At 61.1% G+C, this 27,587-nt stretch overlaps 1 protein-coding gene across 4 annotated transcripts in view; it reads right to left on the bottom strand.

Moving 5' to 3' along the window:
- Nucleotides 1-772: 772 nt before the first annotated feature.
- The window catches only part of TMEM104 (transmembrane protein 104), a 52,753-nt gene continuing 25,938 nt past the window's right edge, over nt 773-27,587 (bottom strand). For all 4 annotated transcript variants that reach the window (XM_065909825.1, XM_065909828.1, XM_065909826.1 and 1 more), the window contains exons 9-10: nt 15,301-15,394; nt 773-3,281 (exon numbers count right to left, since the gene is read on the bottom strand). In XM_065909825.1, coding sequence (XP_065765897.1) covers nt 2,521-3,281; nt 15,301-15,394 — 855 coding nt within the window. In that variant the 3' untranslated portion in view covers nt 773-2,520. The remainder of the gene's footprint in view (nt 3,282-15,300; nt 15,395-27,587) is intronic.

The following is a 27,587-nucleotide window of genomic DNA, read 5'->3' as shown; positions in this document are numbered from 1 at the left end:
CCTGGCCTGTCACCCGCCATATGCCCCATCTGTAAGCCCACAGCCGCCTCTCTGGCCTCAGGTGAGGGCACAGCCAGGAGCTCCTGGCACGAGGCTCAGCACTTTTGCAGGAAACAGACAGGCTGACTCCCACCTTGACCTGGCCTGCCCTCGGCGCCAGTCGGGGGCAGGCAGGGCAGGTGGATGGCATAGGGTTGGGGCCACTGAGTTCATGTTCTCCTCCTCAGCAACAACTTCAACCTGAGCCAGGTTGGGTTGGCATCCTTTTCTAGCTTCCCCACCACCAACCCCAGGGCCGTCTGTAGAGTAGAAGCCATCACCCCAGCTGTCCACCTCCCTAAGTGGGTGTCAACACAGCCGAACGTGCTGGATGGGCAAGGTGAGCACCTGGGGACCGGCCAGCTGTCAAGCCCTCGGCCCCCCTCCCCCGGGGCCATCAGCAGCAGAGAGGGTGCTGACCCCATCTGCCCTCCAGCAGGACAGACGCTAGGCAAACAGCAAGGAGCAAAGGGGCCAGACCGGCAGGGGTGAAGGGCCCTGGTTTGCCATCAGTGACGTGGTCACCTCGGGCCACTTCCTTCCGGGACTGTGGCTGCCCGGCTGGGAGGCGGAGCGGAACGCGGCTGCCCTACTCCGTGGCTGTCAGCTCCAGATTGCCACATAAATCAACCTGGCTTTACGACGCTAATAAATTTGTCTCCAAAATTTGGTTTGGAGCCTGAGGCGGCAGAATGGTTTGATTCGCTTTGTCCTTAAGCAAGGGGGAATGTAATTGGAGAAGGGTAAGCACAGATGTTTTAATTGACTTTTCAGCAAAACAGCTGGGCAGCCCCCCAGGGAGGGTCCCAGCCCCAGGGGGCGGGGTCACTGTGGACACATCCCGGCCTCGCCCACCCCGCAAGGCCTCCTGGGAGGCAGCTCCGATGGCGAACGGGGAAGGGGCATCTTTTCAGGAGGGTGGAAGATAATGGGACGCTGGAAGAGCTGTGAGGATGGAAGACGCACGACAAGAGTGAGAAAGCAGGTCGTGGCCTATTGAGACACGGTATTCTCACAGGTCAGGGCTGTCCCCCGGTGCCCGAAGGGAGGGCTGGGACCGCCCGCAGACTCCCCGTGTTCTCACAAAGCCCGTGTCCCCCTCCCCGAGACCAGCGTGGGCCTCAGAAGACCTGGCGTCCACACTCTGTCCGAAGTTTGAAGACAGTTGAGATGCTCGGGGATGGAGGGGGCAGGGAGCAGGCTTGCAGGGATTCCCTGGAGAGCCGAGCAAGGCACTGAGATCAAAGGACGGAGGGGCAGGGACCCCACCCCAGAGGCTGCTCCTGTCCACTGCTCTGGGCTCCAGGACAGGAGGATTTGGCCCAGGGCTGGGGGCTCGCCAGGGAGGGCCAGGAGGAGCCCCCAGGTCCTGAAGCAGGAGAAGGCACGTTGAAAATGCAGTTCATTCGAGTCACCCGTGTCTCCAAGGGAGGCTGGCCCAACAGGTGCATGCATGATTGTGTGTGTGTGGGGGGTACCACGTGGAGCTGGTGAGGTGCCCGGGAACCTGGCCCTCCTTCCATGGGAAGGGTGAGCAGGGCCCTATCTCACCCCACAGCGCCCAAGGGACATGGAGACCATGAACATCGGGCCGTACCCACAGCCCGGCTCGAAAGGGAGCCCCTCTTAGTGCTGGAGGGGGGACAGGGAGATCGGGGGGGCAGGCCCGACCTCTCTCAGGGGTGGGAACAATGGGCTACATGCCTGGAGTGCTCCCAGCCATGGTGGTGACAGCCAGGGGTCGCTCCCCTCCAGTGCCCCTTGTACGCTGGCCCCTGCCCCCCCAGCCCTGGCACTGCAGGAGGCCCACGGATCCCTTCCGGGGATGTGTGGGCTGCTGTGTCTGCGAGGAAAGGGCTGCTTCCACCTGCTGCTCCGGAGTCATCGTGGACTCAGGGGCCCGGGACAGGTGTTGGTGCCCTCCGCGTGGCCCTCACTGCTCTGGTCTGGGGCCCCTGGGGCCAATTAGCACGTCTGGTCCTTGTCACTGGCTGGCCTGGCGCTCCCCTAGGAGAGGTGCTTGGCACCTCCAGGCCTGGCGGGAAGGTGAGCCCTGCCAGGCCCAGTGGGGAGGAGGCGACGGGCCTGGGCTTGCCCTGGTGGAGCAGGTTTCCCAGACGAAGATGCAGGATGGGCTGGGAGAGAGGGTGGGGGGGCCCCGTGTCTGGTATAAATAGTGGCAGTGCCAGCACTGCATCTCCACTGCTCCAAAGCAGAGGACTCGATTCCAGTAACCAGTCCTAGAACCTGGGAGCAGCCGCGTGGCCCTGTTGTGGGACTCGGCTGGCCGGGGGCAGCCCCAGGCAAGAGGACCTGGAGGAGAGTGACCCCAGGTGCAGGCTGTGTGGAATCCTGCGTGGGGAGAAGGTCCCCTCCAAGAGCCTGGGTCTTGCCTGCCCCGCTGAGCCCAGAGCGGCCACGAGCCCTGGGCTCTGCCAGTCGGGGGCGCCTACCCCGCTGGTCGCCAGACACGTCCTGCCGTCAGACCTTGGTCTCGCTGAGGACGATGTTGGCGGTGACAAAGAAGAAGCAGGAGAAAGCCCAGAGCAGCACAAAGCCCACCCAGAAGGTGTGGCGGAAGGGGGACCTGTGCTTGTTGACGGTCCCGTAGCCGAAGGCCAGCTGGGTGTCCTTGCGGCAGAGGTACACCAGGAAGGCCGGGATGACGTACTGGATGCCCGTGCCCGCGTAGGCCCCCGTGATGCCCACCAGCGACTCCAGGTCGTGGGTGCAGAAGGCCACCAGCACGGGGGGCAGCAGGGTGATGGTGGGGAACACCACGCGGTCCACAACCCAGGGGTACGTGCCCCCCTCGCGGTGGAAGAGCGTCTTCCAGTTGTTGCGGAGGGTCACGGCGATGATGGGGAAGTTGGTGCTGATGGTGAAGACGGGGAAGAGGCCCAGGAAGAAGCGCACGGCGGCCAGGCCCACCACGTCGCAGCGCGCGAAGTTGAGGGTGTACATGTCCAGCAGGCTGTCGCCGCGGAAGCAGAAGATGGCGGTGAAGGAGAGGAGCCCGTAGAACGCCAGGATGAGCACGTAGTCCAGGAGGACCAGGCGCGTGAGGTGGCGCTTGGAGGAGACGGGGGTGAGGAGCGATGGCAGGGAGTGCTGGCACATGAAGGAGTAGACGCACACGCCCAGCAGGTTCCGGATGCCCGAGAGGTCGGCCAGCGGCGGGCGCCCCTCCCCGCGCCCGTGCGCGATGCGCACCAGGGCCAGCACGATCATGATGGCGAAGGCTGGAAGACAGGATGGGGTCAGGCAGGCAGGGAGGAGGAGCAGCCCCACCCGGGCCCGTCTGGGGCCTGGGGGCAGCGACCGCAGGACCCGAGCCCCGAGGGAAAGCATATTAAGATTTCCAAGGCTGTGAGTCATCCTCAGGGGGCCTGGGGGCGGTGGCTGCTGCTGTTCGGGACATCCCGCCCACTCCCCCCACCCGCAGGTCCAGGGAGGTGTGTGGGGGGCGGCGGGGGGGTTGCTGGGCACGGCAGGAGGGTGATCAGCGGAGTAGCCACGCGCTACTGGAGTGCAGTCTCCCTTACTGGCCCCAGGGCTCTGGGGTGGGGGGGTTTTCCCGCCACCTTCCTGGCAGAGAGCAGGCCTGGAGCAGGGTTCTGGTTGCTCTTCTTCCTTTGGTTTCAAGACTGTGTTGTCTGAGGATTGAGGGGTAGAGGGGGTGGTGGCGGGCACAGACCACTTGGGAGGAGCCGTCCTCCTGGGTGAGGAGGGGGTGGGGGGAACGGGTGGTACCCAGAGTCACTCGAGGCCAGAAACGCACCGGGGACCAATGCTGGGGGAGCTGAGGCCAGGGCTGGAGGCCGAGGCTGGGTGGCTCTGTTCTCCTGGACAGGTAGGGGGCAGGAAGCAACTCTGCCCCGGTTGTGCTGCAGAAAGGGAAGGGGATCGGGGACCCTGTTGACAGCAGACAGAGCTCCGGGCTGGCTGCACTCTTATAGCGGCCCTCCCGCAGGCCTCACGCCCCGAGCCGCTGCTCCTGAATGTCAGCGCCTGGAAGACAGACGCACTTGCAGATCCTGTGGACGCTTCCCGAATCTGTCATCCAGATCTGTGTGGATTCCCGAATCTGTCATCCAGAGTTCCCAGAACTGCCACCGTGAGGCGCTCCGCACACCCAGAGACCCCAGGCGTTCCTGTCTCCAGTGCCAGAGCAGACACCCCTGCTGTCTCTGCTCAGACCAAGCCTGACAGCCCCTCCAGCCTGGGCCCCCACCGCTCAGGTAAAGCTCACCGTGACACCTCGGGCAGTGATGCAAGCGACGGTGAAGGGACAGTGGCCGAAGAGCCCTGGCTGCTGGCCACATGGCTCCTGCCTGCCAGGGTGTTGCAGGCTCTGGGCTCCCCCCAGGTGGGAGGCTGGGGATCTCCCCACTGTGCCCTTCAGGCCAGATCACACCGTCCGCGCCCCGGAAGGGAGCCCTTTCTCTGAGGACGCCCGGGAAGCCAGACTACTGTCTGCCCACAGTGAACTTGGGAGCAGAACGGATGGAAGTGTCATCTATTACTTTTAATCGGAGCTGCCGACGCCGCTGGGCACTAGTCGGGAGGAGGGGAGCCAGGGAACAGGCCGTGGAAATTGCCAATAAAGATGATTTGTTTCCAAGGCTCTCAGCTGCACCCGTCCCTGCTGCTCCTGATTCCGGGGGACCCACAACTGAGGGCATCAGAGGTCCTGCCACGCTGGTCAGTCAAGGGGAAGCGGCGACCCAGTTCCCCTCTCAGGGACACCCGAGACCCCGGTGGTCTGGCTTGTCTGTTTTCTCGGGGTGGGTGCAGCATGGAGGGGGGGGCGGGTCAGAGATCCGTGTAGGAGAGCCGCATCCAGAAAGTGCACTGGGGTGATGTGACGGCGGGGGGTGGCAGACCCAGGGAAAGGCCGGACAGGGTGGAGGTGGAGTCCCCCACGTGCCAGGGAGTCTCGGGCTTCCCTGGTGGCTGAGTGGTAAAGAATCCTCCTGCAGTGCAAGAGCCACAGGAGACACGGGTTCGGTCCCTGGTTGCTCTGGAGCGGGGCATGGCAACCCTCTCCAGCATTCTCGCCTGGAGAACCAATGGACAGAGGAGCCTGGTGGGCTACCGTCCATGGGGTCACAGAGAGTCGGACACAACTGAAGTGACTTAGCACGCAGGCAGGGAGTCCGTCCTGGGCCAGAAAGGGTTACAAAGCAGAGCTGAGCGGGTGGGGTGGCTACAGCTGGCCCCGGGCCCACCTGGTGATTAGCTAGTCACGGGGCTGCAGCTGACAGTTCTAGCGGAGGTAGGCCACCTGAGGCGGGGCAGAGGCCAAGGGGGCAGCTGCTACAGGGCAGGAGCTCAGCCCCGCTGCGCCACCGCCCGGGTGTCTGGTGGTGACCTGGCACTACTCCTGGCCCAGGCCGAGGCTGGTGCGAGCTGTGAAAGAGGCACGTGGAGAACCCTCCAGCGCTCTGCTGAACTTGGCCGAGGGGCCCTGGGTCTGGTGGGCGTGCAGGAGGCAGGAGATACTGGCTGTTTGGACGTGAGCCTATCCCTGCTCCCTGCAGCTAGGAGGCTGGCTGGCGCGTCTCTACTCATCTTCCTCCTCGGCTCTAAGTCTCCAAGACGCGGTAAGAAACACAGGCAGAGACTGGCTTGCTGACTTCAGAGCTACTTGGTTAGTCCTGATGGGTGGCTCTGACCTTGAGGGGTTGTGGCACCAGGGGTGCGAGGCCCGACTTCCCCAGAGCCGCCTGGTCCTGCCCTCGGGACCACACGCCTTCCCTCCGGGCCTGCCCCTCCCCTGGGGCTGCCAGAGGAGCAGAGTTCAACAGCTGTCTTCTAGATTGATTGTCCTGTCCCTGGGAGATGGCTGCTCCAAAAACTCATCGGGTCTGACCGTAAATCAAGATGAAACGAGGGTGACAGGTTGTGAGCCGCGGCCGTGGCCGGGAAGCGCGGTGGAGCGCGGGGCTCTGAACGCACACAGGATGCCCAGGGCTCGGGCGCGGCCACTGACAGCTGGCGCCCCAGGGTTGCGGGCACGTGGGAGGGGGGATGGGGCAGCGGGCATCCTGACGTCCAGGCGGGCAGAACCTGCAGTTCCCCAGGGCACGCACGGCAGGCTGGGCTTCTCGCCGAGCCTCACAGGCTGTGTTCAGAGAGCCCACGTGATGCCTGGGGTGGCAGTCCGCATCCGTCCACTTCCACCTGTGTCCCGCACCAGGAGTCCTGCTCCAAGGAGTGGGGAGGCGGCCCTGGGGGTGGGGGGAGCAGCTGGGGGCCTGACACACGGCTCCCAAGGAGTGGCTGTCGGCCTCGGAAGGGGCAGCTGCAGGGTGACAAGCGGGGTCAGGAGGCTTCTCCTTTAATATCTGCAGCACCAGCCCGAGGAAAAAACAACCGAGCCCATTTTGTGTGAACCAAGGGGGCTCACCCTGACCATTTATTCATTCATTCATTTAGCAGTGATGTCCTGAGGGTCCCCTGTGCCGATAACTACTCTGGGCATCTGTGGATGGTGCCCTGTGCCAACAGGAACGGTCCTAGTCCTTCTAGAGCCTACAGTTCAGGGGGCCCCCCAGGCGGAACTTATAGGGGGGAGATGACAACAAAAGGACCAGCTAACAGCCATGTAGGCTACGGTGGGGAGGTGGGGAGAGCCCAGTCTCAGGAGGTCCAAGCCAGGCGGTCACAGAGGGGAACCAGGTGCCAGAGTCGCTTCCGAAGAACCTGCTGGGCTGCCCCCGTCAGTGCAGGAGGGGAGGGTCAGCCCGATGGGACAGGGACGGGGTCAGGGCCCCTGGACGTCACTTGCTGCCATGCCCTGTTCCACCCTCAGAGTACTGATCCACCTTGAGCCCCTCCTGCGCTGCCTCGGGAGAAAGACAAGGCAGAGAGACAGACAGGAGTGGGAGGCAGGTCCTAATCTCTGCACCGATCCTGAGCCCTGAGCGGGCAGCTTGGAGGAGACACCTCCCTGATTCCTTTTCTGAGGAGGTCAGGTTGAAAGTAACATCTACACCAGGACGGGCCCTCCGGCTCAGGCACGTCCAGTTGGCGGTCGCAGCTCAGTGGGGTCACGTCGTTGCCAGCTTTCCCTCCCGGGGACGTCAGAGGCCGCAAGTATGGCGGTCAAGGTAAAATCTTATACCAAGACGCAGGCTCACAGCAGTTAACAAGTCCTCAGCGAGGCCCCTAGGGTGCTCCGCCGAGAAACGCCCCTCGGTCACCTGCCCTGATTTGCACATGACACTGAAGAGACACAGGGCTGAGCTGTGAAACGGGGCTGTCTTTAAAAAGCCCAAGGAAAGGCGAGCTCTCAGTTGCCTCGGGCTGTGACCGCCTGGGAGGCCTGCCCTGCAGGCGGAGGGGACGTTTCGGAAGTGGCCTCTGGTCCTGGGTCACCGAGTCAGAGGGATGTGTCGGTAAAAGTTCGAGCTAGAACAGAGCTCCTCTGGAAGGTGGCCCAGCCCTGACCCCTGCTGTCTCCTCTGCGGGCCCTGGAAGGAACACAGCTGTCACGGGAGGAGAGGGGACACGTGTCCACTAAGGCCAGGTCCCTCATCCTTGACCCCGGAGCACACAAACACGAGGAGCCACGACCGAGAGCCAAGGGTGAAGGCGATGGACTCCTTCTGGCGGTGCCCCGGGCAGGGGCCGAGCTGGCAGCCCAGCCCCTCCCCGCGGGCCAGCGCTGTCCGTGCGTTGCCCGGCAGGGGCCTGGTGCTGCCTCCCTCCCTGAGCTCCGGGCCTGGCCCCAGAGTGGCTCCGCTCCCACATGTGTGAGGCGCAGGCCGTCCATCAAGGCAGCTGTCGGGGGACGGCGCCCTCCTCTCCAAGCGGGGAACCAGCGTGCCATGGCTGATTACGAATGGCCGGGGATGCCCAGGCCAGCTCAGGCACCGGCTCCCCAGGCGGGGAGCTGGGTCCCGGAGAGAATCCAGCTTCCTCGTTCAACCCCCAGTGCCCCTGGGTCATCAGAGCTGGGCTGCCCCCAGCCCCCAACCCTGAGACTCAGGAGGGCTGGGGGGAGCTGATGGGGTAACGTCAGCCTGAGCTGAGAACGCTGAAGATCAAGCAGTTTCTCGGCCCTAAAGGCAGGAACAAGTGGCTGGGCAATTGTTCCTTATAGAATAGGACTGGCTGGGCAGGTTGCCAGGACACGCAGGTCAGGGGTGTGAGTGGCAGCTCAGCCTGCAAAGCTCTAACCCCTCAGAGAGAACAGGAGAGAGGGAGGGAGGGAGGGAGGGGGCCGCTGCTTTTCTTCTGAACGAGCTTAAGTCCTCAAGTTACAATGCGTTCAACTCCTGACCCTGAACTGTGTGAGCCTGGAGTGGTCACTTCGCTTCTTAGTGCCTCTGTTTCATCATTAAAAAAAGGAGATGCTCGTGGGTGTGGGGAGATGGAATAAGATGTTATGTAAAGAGGCGACAAAGGTCCGTCTAGTCAAAGCTGTGGTTTTTCCAGCAGTCACGTATGGATGTGAGAGTTGAACTATAAAGAAAGCTGAGCGCCAAAGAATTGATGCTTCTGAACTGTGGTGTTGGAAAAGACTCTTGAGCGTCCCTTGGACTGCAAGGAGATCCAACCAGTCCATCCTAAAGGAAATCAGTCCTGAATATTCTTTGGAAGGACTGATGTTGAAGCTGAAACTCCAATACTTTGGCCACCTGATGCGAAGAGCTGACTCATTGGAAAAGACCCTGATGCTGGGAAAGACTGAAGGTGGGAGGAGAAGGGGATGACAGAGGATGAGATGGTTGGATGGCATCACTGACTCGATGGACATGAGTTTGAGCAAGCTCCGGGAGTTGGTGATGGACAGGGAAGCCTGGCATATGGAAGTCCATGGGGTCGCAGAGAGTCAGACACGAGTGAGTGACTGAGCTGAACTGAACTGAATAAGGCATACGGCAGGGCGTGGCCCACAGCAATCATTCAAAAACATGTCCGTCCCTTTTATCATCACAGAAACCTTACTTCCCATCCTGATAGCCCAGGCCAGCAGGAAAACCTGAAAAACCCAAGTCCTCACCTAATTCTCCTTTTGCACAAGGAGGATCCTGGGGTCAACCCACGACCCCACTCAGGTCGAGTCACAGTCATGACCCTTCCCTGCTGAGCATCTCTGGCCCAGGCATCAGCTAATCTCTGGGGGTCGAGGAGGACCCGCGGCAGGCTGCTCATACCTGCTCTGTGACCCAGAGCCATCTTTTCCTGCTCCACTGAAGGTCACACGAGGTCAAGCTGTCCCCAAGACCGGTGGTCTGTGGGGACTCGGCGAGTGCTCTCTCTATGGGGCTGGGTGGGAACCGGAAGGGGATTGCTTGGGTTCTTCGGTGCCCATGTCGGCCCATCCTTCCGGGCATCACTCTACCACCTGAGCTCAGGCTGTGGTCGGGGCAGGGGCTCCTTTCACACCCAGAGAGGACAGGACACAAGGACACACTCGCTCTCTGGCTGGGAGGGGCTCCCTCGGGGGAGAAGGGAAGCCCCCTGAGCAGACGCACTCGGCTCCAGAAGCAGCGTGGCCCTGGGTCAGATTTCATGCCAGGCCCACAAGATATTCTGTGATTGCTGGCCTTGCCTGCATAACTCGCACAAGTCCCCTGGGTTTTGATGAAGGAAGGGACTTTAGATCTGACTGCCTTCCCCTGCTGGATCAGCCCCCGAGGTTTCTGGAGGATTCTAGCTTGGTGGGCATCGTTATCATCTCAGAGGCAGGAGAGAAGGGTGCTTAAGTAAACAACTTAAGGGACGGAGGTTCTGCTCCAGAAGGACTCAGGGCAGAGCCTCGAGTGTCTCAGGAGGAGCGGGTCGTTGATCAAGGGCAGGTATTTGAGTCTCTGAAGCAATCAAGCCTTGAGTATGAAATCAAGAGCTCTGGCCTTTTCATCCCTCGACTTTCTACACCCTCAAGGCACTGCAAGTGGTGACTGGGAGGGCGGGCGGGCTCTCGGTTCTTCCTTCTTAAGCTGTCTGAGCCGGCTGGGAGAGTGCAGCCCAGGGGCCTCTGGCTGGCGGGCGGACTAATCTCCTTTGGGGAGATCAGAAACATAAAACTTCCACACCTGTCGCCTTTCGGCTCAGTCCTTTCTAAACCTTTTCTTCTTCTCCTTCCCCCTCAGAGTCGGATGTCTAAGCCCTGACCCCTGATGTGACCGCACCTGGGGTGACTGCGTGCTTCCAAGGGGGGTGCTGGGAAGAATCCGCCTGCCAGTGCGGCTGGGGACGGAGCCCCTGAAGAGGTCAGATGAGGTCAGATGATGAGATACGTGCTTTTTTTTTTTTTAAAGAAATTTAAAAAAAATTAGTTATTTTGGCTGCTCTGGGTCTTCATTACTGTAGGTGGGCTTTCTCTAGTTGGGACGAGCGGGGGTCACTCTTTGCTGTGGTGCCTGGGCTTCTCTTGTTGCGGAGCACCAGCTCTAGGGCACACGAGCTTAAGCTGCTCCGCGGCACGTGGGACGTTCCCAGACCAGGGACCGAACCCGTGTTCCCTGCACTGCCAGGCGGACTCTTAGCCACTGGACCACCCAGGAAGTCCCACGTGCGCTTATAAAAAGAGAAAGGGAGACAGAGCACGCGCTGTCTGCACACACAGACGAAAAGCCACATGACGACACGGTAAGCAGGTGGTCGTCTGCAAGCCAGGGAGGGAGGTCTCACCAGAAACCAGCCCTGAAGGCTCCTTGATCCTGCGCTTCCAGCCTCCAGAACTGAGAAAACAGACCTCCGGTTCAAGGTGTCGTTACGACAGGCTGAGCCCACTAAGGCAGCTGATGAGCAGCGGCTGGATGCAGAGAGAAACCAGGAAGGCCAGAAAGAGGGGAGGCAGTGCTGTGACAAGGGCGTGGGGCTCCCCGGGGTCTGAAGGTAGATTCCGGGGCTGCCCAGGGCCACAGCTGCCCTGATACAGCCGCCCGACCCGGCTGCCTGGCTGGGGTTCACCCTGGCTCGCGGGCAGCCTGACTCTGAGCAGAGGCGTGCCTGTAACCCTCATCTGTCAGGCACCTCGCCTGTCTGGACCTGATCCCCCTCCCTCTTCTGGAGTCCAGGCAGCTGGCCTGCTGACCTCCTGGACGAGCAGGAGTCCCTGCCTGAAGGCCAGGTCAGCACAGGTGTCGGCCACACGCAGGGCAGAGCTGCCGATAGCAGAGGCCGCTCAGAGGGGAGAGCCAGCCAGTGTCTCTGCTTGGGGCCGAGCCGAGCTCTGAGGTCAGCCCTGCCGCTAATGAAAGGGGTCATTTGGTGACATGCGGCTGGCCCTTCAGCAAGCTTTAATTAAGTGTCCACTCTACCCTAAGAGCCTTAAGACAGCAACCTCCGGTTCTTCTCCTTTCAACTGACCTCTGTGTCTGCAGAGAGAACTTTTGGAAAACCAAGAATAAAATTAAGACCAGAGTGGAAAACATCCATAGAAAGGTTTTCCTGGGTTCCCTCCGCCAGCTGTGTAACAAGCGAAAGCTGGACACAAGGAGAGCCCTGGACAGAGGCCCGAGGCGGGGGCGCCGGGGGTGGGGGCGGCAGCAAAGGCGCGGGACGAAACCCGGCTGGGAGGGCAGACGGGGGTCCACGTGCTACTTTCACTTGGGGGGGGGCTCCTTCCTGGCCTTCCGAGAAGCACCAGTTGCGTGAGGGGACAGCACTGCGTGGCCGTGAAGGAATTCAAACACCGAGCTGGCCTGTCAAGCCAACAGGATGTGGGGAACAGATGGCCCAGGCGTGGACGACCCCGGGCTGCTGGTGGTGACGGATGAGAGCAGTCCCAGCAGGAGACGCTCAGCTGAGATCAGTCATGGATCCACGGGGGGAGTTGGCCACTCGGCCACAGATAATTCTGGGGACGGGCAAAATCGGAGCCCTCGTGTTCCCAGGTGACGTCCCCTCCCAGAGACCTTCTGCCACTCGGGCCAGTAGCCCCGGGTCCCACCTCTCCCTGCTGGCTCGGCCTGGAGGACAAATCTGGGGCACCTGCCAGGGGGAGGTGGGGCGTGCGGGGGCCAAGGAAATCCACGCGGCTCTGGCGTATGCACAGACCGCGGGGGGGATGGTGCCTGACCCACTTTGAGGGGAGCACAGAGACGGGAATAACGCGCGTGGTGCTGCTCTGAATACACGATCAGAGGGAAGGCAGCCCTGTGGGTCCCCGACAGCCCAGCCTAAGGAGGGCTGCCGCGCCAGAGCTGCCTTTATTAGAGAGACGCGGTTTTTTAATAACACTGAATGGGGTGCCCCGAGCTGAGCCAGCTGTGTCCCCAAGCGGGAGGCATCTGCTGGGGGTGGGGCGTGGGGGGGATGTCGGTAAGGGGGGGCGAAAGGATGCCGCCACTGTGGCCCCTTCCAGCCTGACAGCCGCCCCCCTGGCCCCTGCCCTGGGTGGCCCAGGGGCCACGGTCTGCAGCAGTCGATTAAGCAGCTGAAGGCTCCAGCTCTGGGGTAACAGCTGCTGGGGCTGCGGGCACGAAGGACAGAACTGTCGTCTGCGTCCCCTGAGTGTCCCTGGTGGATGTGTGACTGACAGTGGGAGCTGGGAGTGAGGAGGAAGCCTGGCCTCTCTGTGAGGCCGGCCTGTGTCTCATTACTGGGAGGCTCGGGCGTTCCTTGAAGACGTGGGGGTGAGGTTGGTGGAGAGCAGGCAGGCATCCCGTCTGGTGGGCCTGGGTCCCAGCGCTGGGTAGGGGCAGGAGGCCAGACAGAGGCAGCTGGTAACCCTCCAAGATCTCGGCGGGGATACCCAGGGACACAGCTCTTTCTGGGGTGGTTTGGGCCACGTCCCTGACCTCCTGGCCAGCCCCAAGGGAGGCTCACTCTGGGGCCGCTCCTGGGACATAATGGCCAGAGATGACGATGGTGAGGGCGTGCGTGGGGCTGGTGTCTGGATGCTGGAGCGCTGTGCAGACAGCGCTTTCTACACGATCCCATTGTATCTTCCAGGTCTCCCAAACTCAGCCACCTGGTCTCCCCAGAACTTATTTGAGCAGCAAAAGAAACCAACGGTGGCACTTGTTAGACATGTTCTGACGTTTTCCTGACAACGTGGCTATTTGCAAAGGCCATCGGCCCTTCAGATTGCAACCAGGGGCTTCTGGCGGAGGGCATGGCCGACGCCCTGGAGGGACCGGTCCGCAGGCTTCTCAGCTCGTCTGGAGCTCTGGGGCGGCGGGGGGCGGGGTGCGGGAGGGTGGCCGTGCTCAGGCGGGGTCCCTGCAGTCTGCCCTGGCCTCAACAGATGGCAGAACAAACTCCTCATTACGCTCGAGAAAGCTTCCGGCTCAGCACATCTATTTATGATTTCCCGGTCTCTTCGGCGTTCCTTCTTCCCTGCATCTTCCAAGAACCCAAGCCAGCTGATTGCCACCCTATCTCCCCCCCCCGCGCCGCTCCCCCGGACATCCTGGGCCCTAATCTGGGCGGCGGGGAGAGACAGGGGGGGCGGGAAGTGGGAAGCCAGGGGGACACGGCCACAGAGCTGCCCGTTCAGCAGCAAAGTGAAGAGGGGGCTCGCCGCAAACTGACCGCTTGGCTCACGCTCGAGAGGACAGACAGGGCCCGGGTGCGCACTGCCTCTGCAGGAAACCACCCGGGGTCATCTGGGGCCAGAAGCGAGACCCCCAGCCCACGGTATCCCACGGGCAGGGGAGACTCGCTCCCTCCCACGGCGGGGTTGCCTGGCGGTTCCCCGGGTAGACGATCTCTGCTCCCTGTCCCCCACCTGCTCTGCCCCGTGCTCTGGGGTCAGGATCGGGGAGACCCCTTCGAGCAGGCCTGCAAAGGAAAATTCCCCGGGTGGCTCCAGCGTCCCGGGCTGGGAACCGAACCCCGGGCTCAGCCACCCGTTAGAGGGCTGGGCTTCCCACCGAGGGCTTCGTGTCAGAGATGGCTTTCCTTTTCGAGCCCAGAGGCCTGCCTCTCTCGGGGAGACAAACGACAGGCCTGAGCTGTCACCCGTGGTTGATGGAGAGGCTGCGGCCGATTAATTCTCTCTCGGATCAGAGGGAGAAGAGGGGCAAGGGACTCGCAGCGACAGCCATGTCACCGCCTCGAGCCCTCTCTCAAGGCCACGGCTGCCTCGCCCCAGCGCCCCGCCAGGGGCTGCCTCCGAGGGCCCGGGGGCTGCAGGTGGAGACTGAAGGAGACCCCCTGCGGTCCCCTCACTGCCCTGAGTGCGAGGCTCTGGCCAGGAGAACAGAGAGGGGTCATGGGGGGCGGCGCGGCCCGCACTGGGGGAAAGAGCAGCCCGTTTTCTAAAGTGCTGTGAGCCCCGTCCTGGAGGAAGGCAAGGACCCCAAAAGCAGAACTGGGAGGGGCAGGGGCTGTGGGAGGCGCCCCAGGAGGCCGGGGCCTGGCTGGAGCTGGGAGCTCAGCGCGGCCTCTGCGGGTGGAGCCGGGTCTGACCTGAGCCCGGGGCCGCCTGGGGTCTGTGTCAGACCCCCACCCTTTAGTTACCGTCAGCCTTCTCTCTCCCTCCTAAAACCTTCTCTTCTAACACAAGCACCGCTTGTCACACGCAGACAGGACCGTGTCATGCTACACAGGCCCCCCGGGGATCCCGGGGGGCTGGGGAGACCCCTCTCCCAGGCCCATCAACCAGAATGGCAACAGCATCTTTGCTTTGAGACCCAATCCAGTGTGCAACTGATCCCAGAGCGCCTGCCGGGGACGGGGGTGACGGTGACTGCACGCCCTCCGGTCATGGGTCCAGGTGGGTCCTGGACCTACAGGGTGGCTGGCAAGATGTTGTCAGAAATGAATGAACTCCCTGCCGCCGACCTGGTGTGGGGGAGACCCCCGAGCTCCCCCAAGGACAGCAGGGGTCTTGCTCTTTGCAGCATCAGTTGGAAGGTACTATGGTCTCTTTTTATGCTCTAGTGGCCGGGGTCTTGAGGTGGCCACCACGGCCCGCTGGGTTTTATGGTTGTGCCGCGTGGTGTGTCCATGAGAACAAAGAATAGCTGCTGTCCTGCACTGAACGGGCCCAGCCCCATCCAGGCCTCTAGGAGGCGCGGAGCACCCCTCTGGGGTGGTGGGAACCCAGCACAGTCGGGACAAGTGGTCCTGGGCTGAGCCCCACCTTTTCCCCCATTACCTCAAAATGACATATCTTTTTTGGGGGCAAAATTTGTCCAGTAAAAAGGCACAGGGTACCTGCCTCCTTCCTGCGTTCAGGGGTCCAAGGGAGCCCCCTCCACCTTCAGCCCTGGCTGCAAGCCCACACGGCCGTGTAGGGAAGACTGGGAATAAGGGGAGCAGGGCAGACCCCGAGATGCTTGTCAGACTCACCGATCCATCTCATTAGGGACGTCAGGATCTGCAGGTACTTGGTCTTCTGGACGTCAAAGAAGGTGAAGGGGCCGAGGAGGAGCGTGAAGATGGCCTGGTGACAAAAACGAGAGTGAGAAGGTGCGGAGGCCGGGCGTGTGCGGGGCGCGTGCGTATGCGGAGGGCACACTGTTCACGCAGCCTCCAGCCATCACCAGGGCCGCTCCTAGCCCAGGTGTGAGCCGGAAACGGCAGAGGCCCCCTGGGGTCAGACAGCACCGCCTGGCGGGTTCCTAGGACCAGAGCTGCAACAGAAACTGAGATCCGTGCGTCTCTGCTGTGCCTCACACCTGTGGTCCTGAGGCTACTTTCTAGGCAAGTCCCAGGTGATCTCTTGGGGACATGGCCCTGCTTGCTTCTCTTCTCAGTAAGTGCTGACTGAGGGGGTCACGGGCCCAGCAGCAGGCTGGTGTGAGCGCAGGTTAGGAAATGAGGCTCCAAAACCAACCCCAGGTACATCCCGGGTTCTCCCAGTTTACTGGGAAGAAAGGACGGAGAAGCGGGGATGCAGGGGCTGGATGGCCTGGCACAGCGGGAAGGACACCATCCTGAATGGTTCAGAGGACAGGATCAATCGGGATGTCGGTAATCAGCAACCTCTTGAGTTCTGAGAGAAGGCAAAGCCTGGAGAATCGGAGCCAGTGTCTCCCGGGGCAGAGCCATGAGAGAAACAGCCTGGACCAGGAAGAGCAGGAAGCCTGGAGTGAACGGGTGTTGGGGGTGGGAGCGGTGGGGGGTCCAGCACTGGACCCCTCACTGCCCTTCCTCTCTGGAGAACAGGGGAGGGCAAGTGCTTACTTAGGGGGAAAACAGAAGAGAATTCGAACCCGGCCTTAGAGAACTGGGATCTGGGAAAACTGAACCCCCTCTGCAAAAGAGAACAGGGGGATGGATAATCGTGGCCCTGTGGAGACTGGGGCTGGGGATGGAGGGAAGCTGAGGACCTCCATGGCAAGCCGGCTGCTCCGAGAGCGGCGTGATTAGAAGCTGCTGGGTGGAGTTGCAAGGATGGCACCATTTCCAATCTGCCACTCGGAAGCGGCAGCGGAGGCAGCAGACCTTATTAACATTTACACTGTGCCGTGTTATCACGTTAATGCTAATGACACTCGCCAGAGATGCGGCGGACGGTGCCAAGCCCGAAAGTGGGGAGCAGGGCTCGCTTTGGGGGAGTTGGGGCTGGCCCTGGGATCTGGGTCAACACGTCCCAGCTGCTTGGCCTGGTGGCCAGGCCCCGGCTCCCCCGATGGGGGTGGGGGGGGTGGGGGTGAGCCCGTCCCACCCCCCACTCCGCCCCGCCTGGAAGGGGAGCAGGATGTGGGAGAGGCTGTGACCCCTCATCCAAGTCCATTATCACTGTGAGAACGACAGGAAAGACTGAAGTACCGCTTAAGCAAGGGCTCTAATTAGCTGGGGTGGGTACAGCCTCCTGGCAGTCCCCCGGGGCTGGGAGATTTCTGGAAGGAGCTTCCTCCTGGGGGCCGACAACGGGTCCTGCTTCCGCTCTGGAAGGAGCAGCGCTTTCAGCAGGCGGGGTGACAGGGGAGGCAGCGGACAAGGGCTCTCGAGCAGTCCTCACTGGCCTGGGGACACAGGGAGGTGACAGTCACCCAGTCGTGTCCAACTCCTTGCCATCTCATGGACTATAGCTGGCCAGGTTCTTCTGTCCATGGGATTCTCCCGGCAAGGATATGGGTTGCCTGCCCTCTTCCAGGGGATATTCCCAAGCCAGGAATCGAACTCTGGTCTCCTGCATTGCAGGCATGGCCCGGGGACACAGCGAGGTGTGGGATCACCAGCTCTCAGCTGGCCGAGCCAGTCTGTCTGCAGCGCCATCAGCAAGTCATTTAGGAAAATTACCACCTCAGGGAAACTTTCCACTGATGAATTTCTCTTTTGAAGGATGGGGGCGGGACATGTCACGTGGAAAAACATGGACCAAGCCACCTGCCATAAACGTTCTCCAATGACCCTGGGCTGCTTGAAACTAGACTGTGGTGTGTCTGGGGCCAGGAGTTGGGGTGTTTCACTTCTGACCTGCGACACCTCCAGCTGTGGGTGCTTATGGTGGGGGTGTCAGATCTCATCTTGGAGGCCTAAAGACTGGGTTTTAGAAGGTTCCACTGCATAAAAACAGGGAGATCAAAAACAACAACAACAACAACAAAAAAACAGGGAGATCACAGAACCTGCCCTGCAGGCAGGTGGGGAATTCTGCTGCTGTGGGCTGCTTGAGGTCTCCTCTCCAGGGGGACCCCGTCTTCATCCTCCTCCTCGGGAGATACGTCAACATCCTTTTACACACGAGGCCCCATTACATACCCCCTGTAGACGGGACCCTGCTGAGAGACCCTTCCTTTAAAGGGATGGAGCACACAGACCCGCCTCCCAGGGCAGAGTCTGGAAGTGTATGCGAGGCGCCCACCGAATGCCGGGGAGTGTGAGTCGGGCTGGGAACGAGGGTCTAGCCCTGCCGGGCTCTCTGGGATCCACATGCGTGACAACAGGCCTGTCCTCAGGGTGGGGGCAGGTGGTGAAGGGCTCTTTGGGGAGATCGGGTCAACAGCTGTGATATCCGTGGCTGGACAGCGCCTGGAATGTGTTTTCTTTATCCCCCCAGGTCGGGACCACAGACCGACCGCAGGGCCTGGGAAGACGCAGGGCTGATGGGCAAACAGCAGCTGCACCGGGAGCCCAGACCGAGATATGGCGCAAGCTGGGGCCAATCAAGGAACAGGTGTCCTCTGCAAATTGGTTCAGCCAGACCCGGCATCCGGGGCGGGAAAGGGCAGGGGGCTCGGCCGGCGGCGTGCGTGGCCTCGCTGCGGCGCAGCTGCGAGTTCTGGGCGGGGGAACGGCCCCAGGGTCCCGGGGGTCCAGCTGGCCTGAGCTCACCGCTAGATGCTGAGCAGCCACGCGTGCCTGTCTTCCCTTCTCTTTTTACCCAAAGAAGGAATGAAAAGGCAGGAGACAGTCTGTCCTCCTGGGTTTTCCTGTCCAGCCCGTGTGACATTATAAATTAGCTGGCTCCCCGAGCCATTTCCAGACACCTGAATGCCATTGATCAGTTCAAGCTCGGGATCTGTTCAAGGACTCTCCGAGCCAGACTCATTACAGGAGGCGGGGACACCGACCGCTGCAGCCAAGTGTGTTTTTTTAAAAAAACAACAACAACAAACAGACAAACAAAAAGAATGAATTCTCTGGTCTCTACATGAAACCTTCAAACTGGTCGCGGGAACAAAGTCTGAGACCTGGGAGGGTGCAGACGGGGCCGCGTGTGGGTCTCTCTCGTCCGGCTGGTGAGTCGAGACGCCCACCGAAGGCCCCACGGGGTCCCGGGGGTTCCTGGTGGACAGGAGGCGGCTCATACTCCCGGCACGCTTGGCCACGGCTCTCGCGGTGTCCCTGGGGGGCCCGGCGAACTTGACCGGGAGTCTCAGCACTCGACACGGCTGCCTCTCCACCTGCGTCCCCAGGCAGACTAAGGGCGCCACCCGCCTCCGGCTGCTCCCACGACCCCCGAGTCCTTCCTCACTGTGTCCGGCGACCGCTGTGACCTGGCGGCTTAAAACCACGGGCGTGTGTTTCTTTACAGTCTTGGCAGGGACACAGGGAGCCCGAGGGGTGTGTGTGGGGTGGGGGGGAGGTCACAGCTGTAACAACGCGTGAAGTGAGAGGACTCAGGTGGGCAGAGGGCTGGCGGCAGGTCGGGACGGGGGAGCCGCCAGGAGCCGCCGTGTCCCTGTTCTGATCCCTCCTGGGCCTGAGCTCGCTGGCACCTGCGTCCCCTGTCCTCACCCAGCCCCAAGCACACCCGCTCGTCCCCGACACGCACGCACGGTTTCGTGGCCATCTCTGGCGCGACACCAGCTGTACCTCCTGCAACAACACCCTAGATGGGCAGCAGAACGGTCGCCAGGCAGGGGCCGGGGCCTCGCTTTGCTGATGAGGGGGCGGAGGGTCTGGAGAGGCTGGTGACCCAGGAAGCGGTGGACGGGACCACGCGTCTCCTGGCCCTGCCCCTCCCCCCGACCGCTGTGATGGCCCGCTTCCCGCTGTGTGAGGCTGCTTCCCCGCCACGACACCTCCTCTCCCCACTTCCAGCTGGTTCTCACCCTCATGCCTCTCCCCTCGTGACTCCCCTCCGCCTCTACCTTCCTTCTGCCACCTCTCAAGCCCGCTCAGGTGCCAGTCTCCGCTGCCAGCTTTGCCAAACGTTTGCATCCTCACTGGGGGGCTCCTGACCGAATCACCAAATGCACGGTTGGTACCACACCACTTAATTCTTGTAGGTTCCCTGTTTTTTTTTGTTTTTTTACTATTTATTTGCTGCCTCAGGTCTTAATTGTGGCATGGGTTTAGTTGCTCCGGGGCACATGGGATCCTCTCGGGCCAGGGATTGAACCCGTGTCCCTGGCATCACAAGGCAGAGTCTTAACCACTGGACCACCAGGGAAGTCCCTGGAGTTTCAACATGAAAGGCCAGCAGACCCACTTGGCACCTCCATGCTCTCAGACTTCTCTGCTAATCCAGCAGGGGTGATGGAGCAACCAATTCTGGAAGGGTGAAGGGCAATATGCTGCCTGATCTACCTAAACACGCAGAGACCCCTGGGCGGGCTACGCAGTACACCTGGCCCCGGGGAGCCAGTTCACACATTCCAAGGGCACAGCTGAGCTCTCTGGACTGATCCTGAAGGTCATTTCAAGTGACAAAGGACACAGATGCCTCAATCAAAGGGCCGCCCTTCTTGGGCGGCTAGGGGTTAAGAGTTAATTGGGGTTAATGGCAACTCAGCACAAACCGTCCCTAAATGGGAACTGAACTTTCAACACGTCCTTGAAGTGCAGTGAAGACATGCTTGAGGAGTCTATTTTTATTTCTCAAGTGGCTGTGAACGTTTTGGTTTGGGAGTTTACATCTTCCCAACTTGAATTACAACCTCTGATGACACGGCCACGGGGAGGAGGTGCGCCCTGGGGCAGCGAGGGGCAGAGCGGGGCCGGAGGCTTCAGGGCCACGCGCTCAGGGTTGGGGCCTGTGTCCTGAGGGTGCCCCAGCTAACGGCGAGACCCCAGAGTGCTCGTGAAGGTCCCAAAGCGCATCGCGTGCGCAGAGAAGGTAGTCAGTGAACATCAGCCCTGGCCTCATGGCCCCAGCAAGGAGCAGCACACCCTCGCGGGAGGACGGTGTGAGCTCCACCCATCCTCCCAACATGCTGGGACTGGGGAACGCGAAACAGCTGAAGCCAAGTGAGGCGCCCCCGCCACACAACGTTAGGTCAGGACTAACGTTCCTGTTGCATGACCTGCAGCCCGAGCACGCTGCAGGGCGAGTTCAGGTTCATCCCCATCGAGCGGAGGACGGACGTGAGGGAAGCACAGCAGAGGCCTGTGCACGGCGCTCGGTGAGACATAAGCACAGCTCATCCCGAAGCCCCTCGAGGAGAGGCGGCGTGCCACCGGGAGGGGGCCACCGGGACGCTGCAGGCAGACCAGCACTCTCGCAGGAAACAGAGGGTGAGCTTTCAGAAACGACAGTCTCCCCCCAGGGGGCGGAGGATGGGCAGCGGGCGGCTGATCCCGAGAGTGTGAGGAGCCCTGCTGGGGGAACAACGGGGCCCCTGACAGGACAGGCTGCCGGCCTTCAGGTGACCAGCCTGGCCACCATGCGGGTGCTGCCAAGCTCTCACTCACCGATCCTTCAAACACGTTCAGCTGCTGGAGCAGGGGTGACGCAGACAGATGGAAGCCAGACGCCTCTCCAGCCCCCGAATGAGCTGCTCAGAGCAAGTCGCCACGTCTTAGGGTCCCTGGGTCCCTCCCCGGCGTCCCCCAAACCTCACCCAGAAGGTACCTGGGAGATGCTTACTGAACAGAACGAAAGATTCAGGTGATGCCTGAAGATAAAAGTGGAGGTTTGAGGCCCAGACACTCTAGAGAGGCTTCTGGAGAACAGAAGTCAGCTCTAGAAACCTGGTTATCATCTCACGACATCTGCAGCAGAAAGCCAAGTCGGCTCATGTCAAACAATTCAGCCCCATTCGGAATGAACGAGAGCGGAGACACATTAACACCTGTGGCTCCCGTCAAAAGGCGAGTGCGTGACTGTTGAGGAGGCAGAGCCTGGGAAAGGAGGGCGCACAGCCAGCAAGGAGCCGGAAGTTACAGTCCCTCAGAGTCTTAAGCAGCCACTGGGCTACCGAACAGAGGCAAGAAACCAAACCCACACGGTGGGACCTCGACCGCCCGTCAGCCCTGGGGATCAGGGAGAAGAGACCTGTCCCCACGCCTGATAACTCAGAAGAGGATGCAACTCCGGGGGTGGCTTCTGGGCAGCAATGCAGACCGGCCAGGAAAGGGGGGGTACCTGAAACACCTCTGCTAGAAGACGGGTGAAAACGCTATCTCAGATGGGGGAGTCTGGGAGAGTGATTTTGGGGAGGAGCCACAGAAGGGGTGGCTGCTCTCAACCCTGCACACACATTCAGTTCTGGCTGTCCAAGCCCAGAGGATGTGAGTTCGGTTGGTCTGGGGTAGGGAGGGGGTGCCGTGGAAGAGAACAACCAAGAGGCCCCAGGATGGAGCCAATGTAGCAACTGCTGGAGACGAGGGTTCCCGGGACCGCCTGTGCCATCTGAGAGGGGAGGGTTGGACTGGTCCAGGCCCCTGGGGTATTGCTCCCATCGGACCTGCATCTTTTGCATCGGCAGGCAGGTTCTTCACCCCTGAGCCACCAGAGAAGCCCAAACCAACATTACCAGGCACATATTGAGGGCTCAAACACGACAACATCTTCCATCTAAGACTGCTTTTTAATCCTGACACCCTACATGTTGGCTATCGTCTTCATTTTGAAAAAAACAAAACAAAACAAAAAAACTGAGGTTGAAGGGGACTAATTAACTTGTTCACAATCTCATAACAACCATGACAGCTGAGACCAGAGCTCAGAGCTCAGGCTGTCTGTATCCAAGGCCCATTCTTTCTGTGGAGTACTTGACACCCTCCCTTGATTATGCCCTAGAGAGTGTCTCTCCAGCACCCCCTCCAAGGCTGGCTCCCAGGGGGCTGGGGGCAGGAGGGCTGGGCTGGTCCAGTGGCATTAGCCTGGAATGGCTGCCCCCCACCCCACCCTCTGATTGGAGGACAGGCCTGCGCGCCTGTGTTGTCACTTTCTCAGCTGAAAAGCCAGATGGTACCCGGTGGTGGGCAGGGTTCCAAGGATTTGATGCCAGAGCCGCAACCCTTGTGGTTTGTGTGTGTGTTGGAGGGGGAGATAAATATTGTGGAAAACCCACGCAGTCACTCACTAATGATGATGTGCCCCCGGGGTTTATAAAGGACAGTGGCTACTTACAGGTGTGAAAATAGAGATTGGGGGGGGATGGTGGTGCACAGCACACTTCCAGGTACAAGACTGAGGAGCTTTACCTCGCAGGAGGTGGGCTTTAAGAACATGATGACAAGGAGCTGGGGAGGGTCGGGGGCTGTGGGAGGACGAGGGAGGTGGGGTGAAACCGGTGGAAGGCTGGGGGCCCTGCCGGGGGGAACAGACCTGACTTTGGAGCCAGCACCCGTCCTAACGTTAACACTCCACTGCTCACGTTCCAGGTGATAAGGGGCGGCAGAGACAGATACGGGCAGTGAGCCAGCCTCAGCCTCCTGGCGACTGGACGGCTTCTGATTGCTCCCCACGATCAGCAGCGCCCATCCCCCCAAAGACAGGGGGCCCTTAAGCCCTCACTGAGGGGCAGCTTCCGTGGCAGCGAGGAGCGGAGGATGGCCCAGGCCTCTGGGAAAGGGAGGGCCGGCTGGACGGGGAGGTTTTGAGGCTGGAGCAGCGGCCGCCAGCTGTGGCGAGCCCGACAGCGGCAGGGCCGACAGCGGGCTTCAGAGCCAGCGGTGGCCGCCCACCCGAGGGGTCTTGTCCACTCAGACGCTCACAGAGCAACTCCCCCAGTGTGTGGCCGGCCTCATGCTGGCTCTGGACACAGAGGTGGACAAAGCGCAGCTCTGGGCCTTGAGGAGCTCCCGGTAAGGCCAGGGAACTGAATGCGGATGAGAGTCTGATTAACACTGTGGCACGAGGTGTCGTGGGGGGAGCCCCTGACCCAGCCCCTGACCCAGCCTGGAGTAAGTGAGCGCCTGTCAGACTCTGCAGCAAGGGGAAGGCACGCGAGGGGCGCAGAGCCGTGAAAAGCGCCCAGTGTCTGCGGGCGTCAGTGGCCAGTGAGGGTGAGACGGTGGTGAGAGAGAAAGTTCCAGAAGGGAGATTAGAGCAGACCACGTCTCATGGAGGAGTTTAGAGCTGTCTCACACAGACACAGGCATTCCTAAAGGGCTCTGAGCAGGGAAATGGCAGTCAGGTTTGCCTAAAACCAGGCTGAAAGAATGAAGGACAGAAAAGCCTCATGACCTTGGGGCGAGTCTCATGCTGGGAGGCGGCCAGGCTGGACGGCGGGGAGGGGGCTGTTGAGGGGTGCCTCTCCGTGGACAAATGGTCCAGGCGCCCGGGGCTCCAAGGTGTGCCCCCAAATCCCCTGGTGGAAGCCCTCCCTGTTCTCATGGGATGAGATCTGAAAAGGACTTGAAACACTAGAACTGGGAGTCCTGGGGGCTGGAGGAGAGAAGGCAGGGCAGGGACATCCCCGTCCAGCTGGGCTGGAAAACGCTGAGCTGGCCCTGGCGGGGAGCCCCGTGGAGCAAGGGAGGCTCATGAACCCACGGCGGGCTCCCAGGCAACCCTCTGCGGCAAGAAGAAAACAGCCCTCAGGACTTCCCTGGGGGTCCAATGGGCAACACGCCACGCTCCCACTGCGGGTTCGATCCCTGGTCGGGGAACACGCCTCCAGGTCTCGTAGAGGGAGGCAGGCTTTTTCTAACGGGCAGCAGGGTTTGAAAGCTTCAGGAGAGGGCGGCAACCTCGCTCCCCAGGCTCAGCGAACCGAGGCACCGAGAGAACTTCTCAGGCACCGCGGGCCTGGTTCACCACGTCCCACTCTTCAGCTACCGAATTCTATCTGCTGAGAACTGGAACCAGCTCTGGGTCCTGGTCGATTTCTGCTGGATGTCAAGGAATGGGAGAAGAGGGGATACTTGGCATTCCTCCCCGCCCTGGGCCAGGCCAACGTATTACACGCTGCCTCACAGACGCGAGGAAGCTGGAGGCACTGGCCGTGTGATCCCGGGGCTGGGGAACAGCTGCTGGGGCCAGGCCGGGATCCATGGGGCCTTTCGGGGCCTCAGAACGGGAGGCCTTGAGGGGAACAGGCGGGTGGGTATCGCTCTGCATCAGGGACTGTGTTACAAGTTAACAGGAGGTGGAGACCCTCTGGGCCGTCAGTCCTGGCCCTTGGCTACCTTGGGAGAAAACACCCACATCTCCGGCCATGCGAGCCCCGTGGACCTCAGAACCCGCACGGCTGCTGGTGCCTCCAGGAACCGGCTGGCATCTGACTGCTTCTGCTGCGATCCCTGACCCCCCAGGGACAGGAGGCGGCAGAGCCATCGCCGCTGGCACCTCGGCCGGGTGCGCGGGCACCCCACCCCCCTTTCTCCCCCTCATCTCTGAGCAGGGAGAGCGGGTGCTGGGAACCGGGTTCTTCTCGGGGCCGGAGCGGAGGAAGTCAGGTGCCTGGACACGGGAGCCCTGCAGCAAGCACGGGCGGCTGGCTCCACCCCTCCCCTGCGGACTGCCGACCTCCAAACAGTCAGGAGGGGGAGGGCTCTGCTGGGTGCCCAGTAACCTTGGAGGTGGGGAGGGGAGCTGGCTGATCAAGGAGCTCTGCCAAGTCGGGTGTGAGGAATCTCGCCGAAGACCCCTGGCTTCCTCCCTGGTGGACGGTCAGAGCCCAGAGGCCTTTCCACGGGGCTGGCAGGCCGTGGCTCCGGGAGGAAGCACCACCCGCAGGGACCTGCTGGCCACGGCGGCAGAGGGATACCGCCAGAGGACCCCCTCTCCTGGGGACGCTGAGAGTCTGACAGCAGCCTGATGAGGGCAGCGGAGCGGCGGCGTCCCTGTCTGCAGGAGGCGTCCTGGTTGGGGAAGAGGCCACATGCCGTGGGGGAGCTAAGTCCACGCACAGCTACTGAGCCTGCGTGCTGCCACTACTGACGCCCGAGCGTGAAGGAGGCGCCACCTGCAGTCTGCGACTCGTGACGGCAGCCCGGAGGCCTGCGACGCCTGCCCGTTCGTTCCTGGGGGAGGCTCGGCTCGGGAGGGCCCTGACCCCTGTCTCCCTGGCCGAACCTCAGGAGGCAGATCCAAGGGAGACTAGGGCAGGCCTCTCCCTGGGAGGCTGGGTGTCGGCAAGACCACGTACTGCTGCGAGAGGGCCTCGGCCAGCAGACTTTCTCAAGGGGGAGAGGACCCGGAGTCACCCTTGGAACTGGTGCAAAGGGCCGATTCCTGCGCCTTGCAGTCGGAGGTGCTGCTACATTAGGTCTGGGGTGTCACCTAGCAATCTTTTTTTAAAAAAAATAATTTTAATTAATTTATTTTTGGTTGCACCGGGCCTTCGTTGCAGGCTTTCTCTAGTTGTGGTGAGTGGGGCTACTCTTCTTTTCGGAGCACGAGCTCTGGGTGCACGGGCTTCAGTAGTTGCCACACCCGGGCTCAGTGGTCGTGGTGCGTGGGCTTAGCCACTCCACAGCATGAGGACTCTTTCCAGACCAGGGATCGAACCCGTGTCCCCTGTGTTGGCAGGCGGATTCTGACCCACTGCACCGCCAGGGAAGTCTAGGAATCTGTATTTTTCATAGGTGCCAGTGGTCCTGGAACCAAGCTCTGAGACCCAGTTGAATGAGACTCGTGTCCTGACAGAGAGGGCTGTGCGGCGTTCCTGGAGGCCGGTGACCTGTCCCTGGGGTGGAGGGCAGCCTCCTGCATGGCGGTGAGTGGTTCTCCTGCCAGAACTGCTCAGATGTCACAAATTGGTCGGGGTTGGGGGTTGGGGCGGTGAGGCTCCCAGCCATCACCTCCCTCCTCCTGTCAAGGCTTCCAGAGAACGTCTCAATCGGCAAGTTCTTCCCGGAGCTCAACTCAGAGGCCCTGCAGTGCCCTGTGACCTGTCCTTCCGCCTTCACACAGCATCTGCTTGGCGACGCCCTCTGCAGTACCCCTCTGGGCACTGGGAGCCTTATTAAAACGTGCCTTGGTCTGCTCTTGGCTAACCCATGAGACAGCCCGCCCACATGCTAATTAATCAGATGTCATCATTGATCTGCACCCTAACTGCTCAGCCCCGTCTCCTCACGCCCGAGTCCCAGGCACCTCTCTGCTGCCTGCACATCCTCTGGGGCTCCTTGGCGCCTGCGTTCTCCTCGGGGCCGGCCTGCGGGTACTTTCAGCCCCTTCACGGTTTGCAGGGCCAGCACCACTGGCTGGGACACCAGCCACACGGAGGAGTGCAGTTCTTACTTTACAGAGTGCTTTATTTAATTAGACCATTACTGCCAGGTCCCTGGGGCACTGTTTAGAAAGACAGCAGATTCCGCTTATAACAGACACCCTGTAACAGAGTAAGCATCACTCAGGGAGGGGCACGGCCTCCCAAGTCAGCAGGGCTGTTGCCAGGACTACGGACTCATCCGTGCCCCAAGCATCCGAGAGACGCAGAGCAGGAGGGGGAACACGGTTCGGCACATACAGCTCTGATCCGAGTTAGCACAAAGTACTTAAGAACAACTCATATTATTCTTAGAACTCCTAAGAGGCTGCTACGTTTCCTTGACCACAGTTCATTCCCGGACTTTTTGGGAAATGAAGCCAAAGGAAAAAAGAGCAAGGGAGAGTAAAGATTTGAAATTGACAGCTGGGACATTTCCTTAAAGAAAACAGTCTTTTTTTTTTTTTTAAATCTTTGTCCAGAAATGGGAGGTTTTGGAGCAGAGGGGATACGAAGATGACCAGAGCTGGTGGATTTTGGGAGTTTTCCTGGAGTGGCTTCTTTTTTTCAAAATGAATTAATTTGGCTGTGCTGGCTCTTAATGTGACAGGCAAACTCTTAGGTGCAGCATGCACGTGGGGTTCAGTCCCCTGACCAGGGCTTAAACCCTGGCCCCCTGCATCAGGAGCTTAGAGTCTTAACCACTGGATCACCAGGGAAGCCCCTGGCGCAGCTTCCTGAGATGATTGACTGAACACACACACACACACACACACACACACACGCACACACACACGGGTCAGTGGCCAGGACCCGCCTGAGGCGCTCGTGAAGCGAGGAGAGCCAGCTTTCCTA

Source organism: Muntiacus reevesi, chromosome 18 (assembly GCF_963930625.1).
Source record: "Muntiacus reevesi chromosome 18, mMunRee1.1, whole genome shotgun sequence".
NCBI lineage: Eukaryota > Metazoa > Chordata > Mammalia > Artiodactyla > Cervidae > Muntiacus > Muntiacus reevesi.
This window is presented reverse-complemented; position numbering and strand designations above follow the sequence as displayed.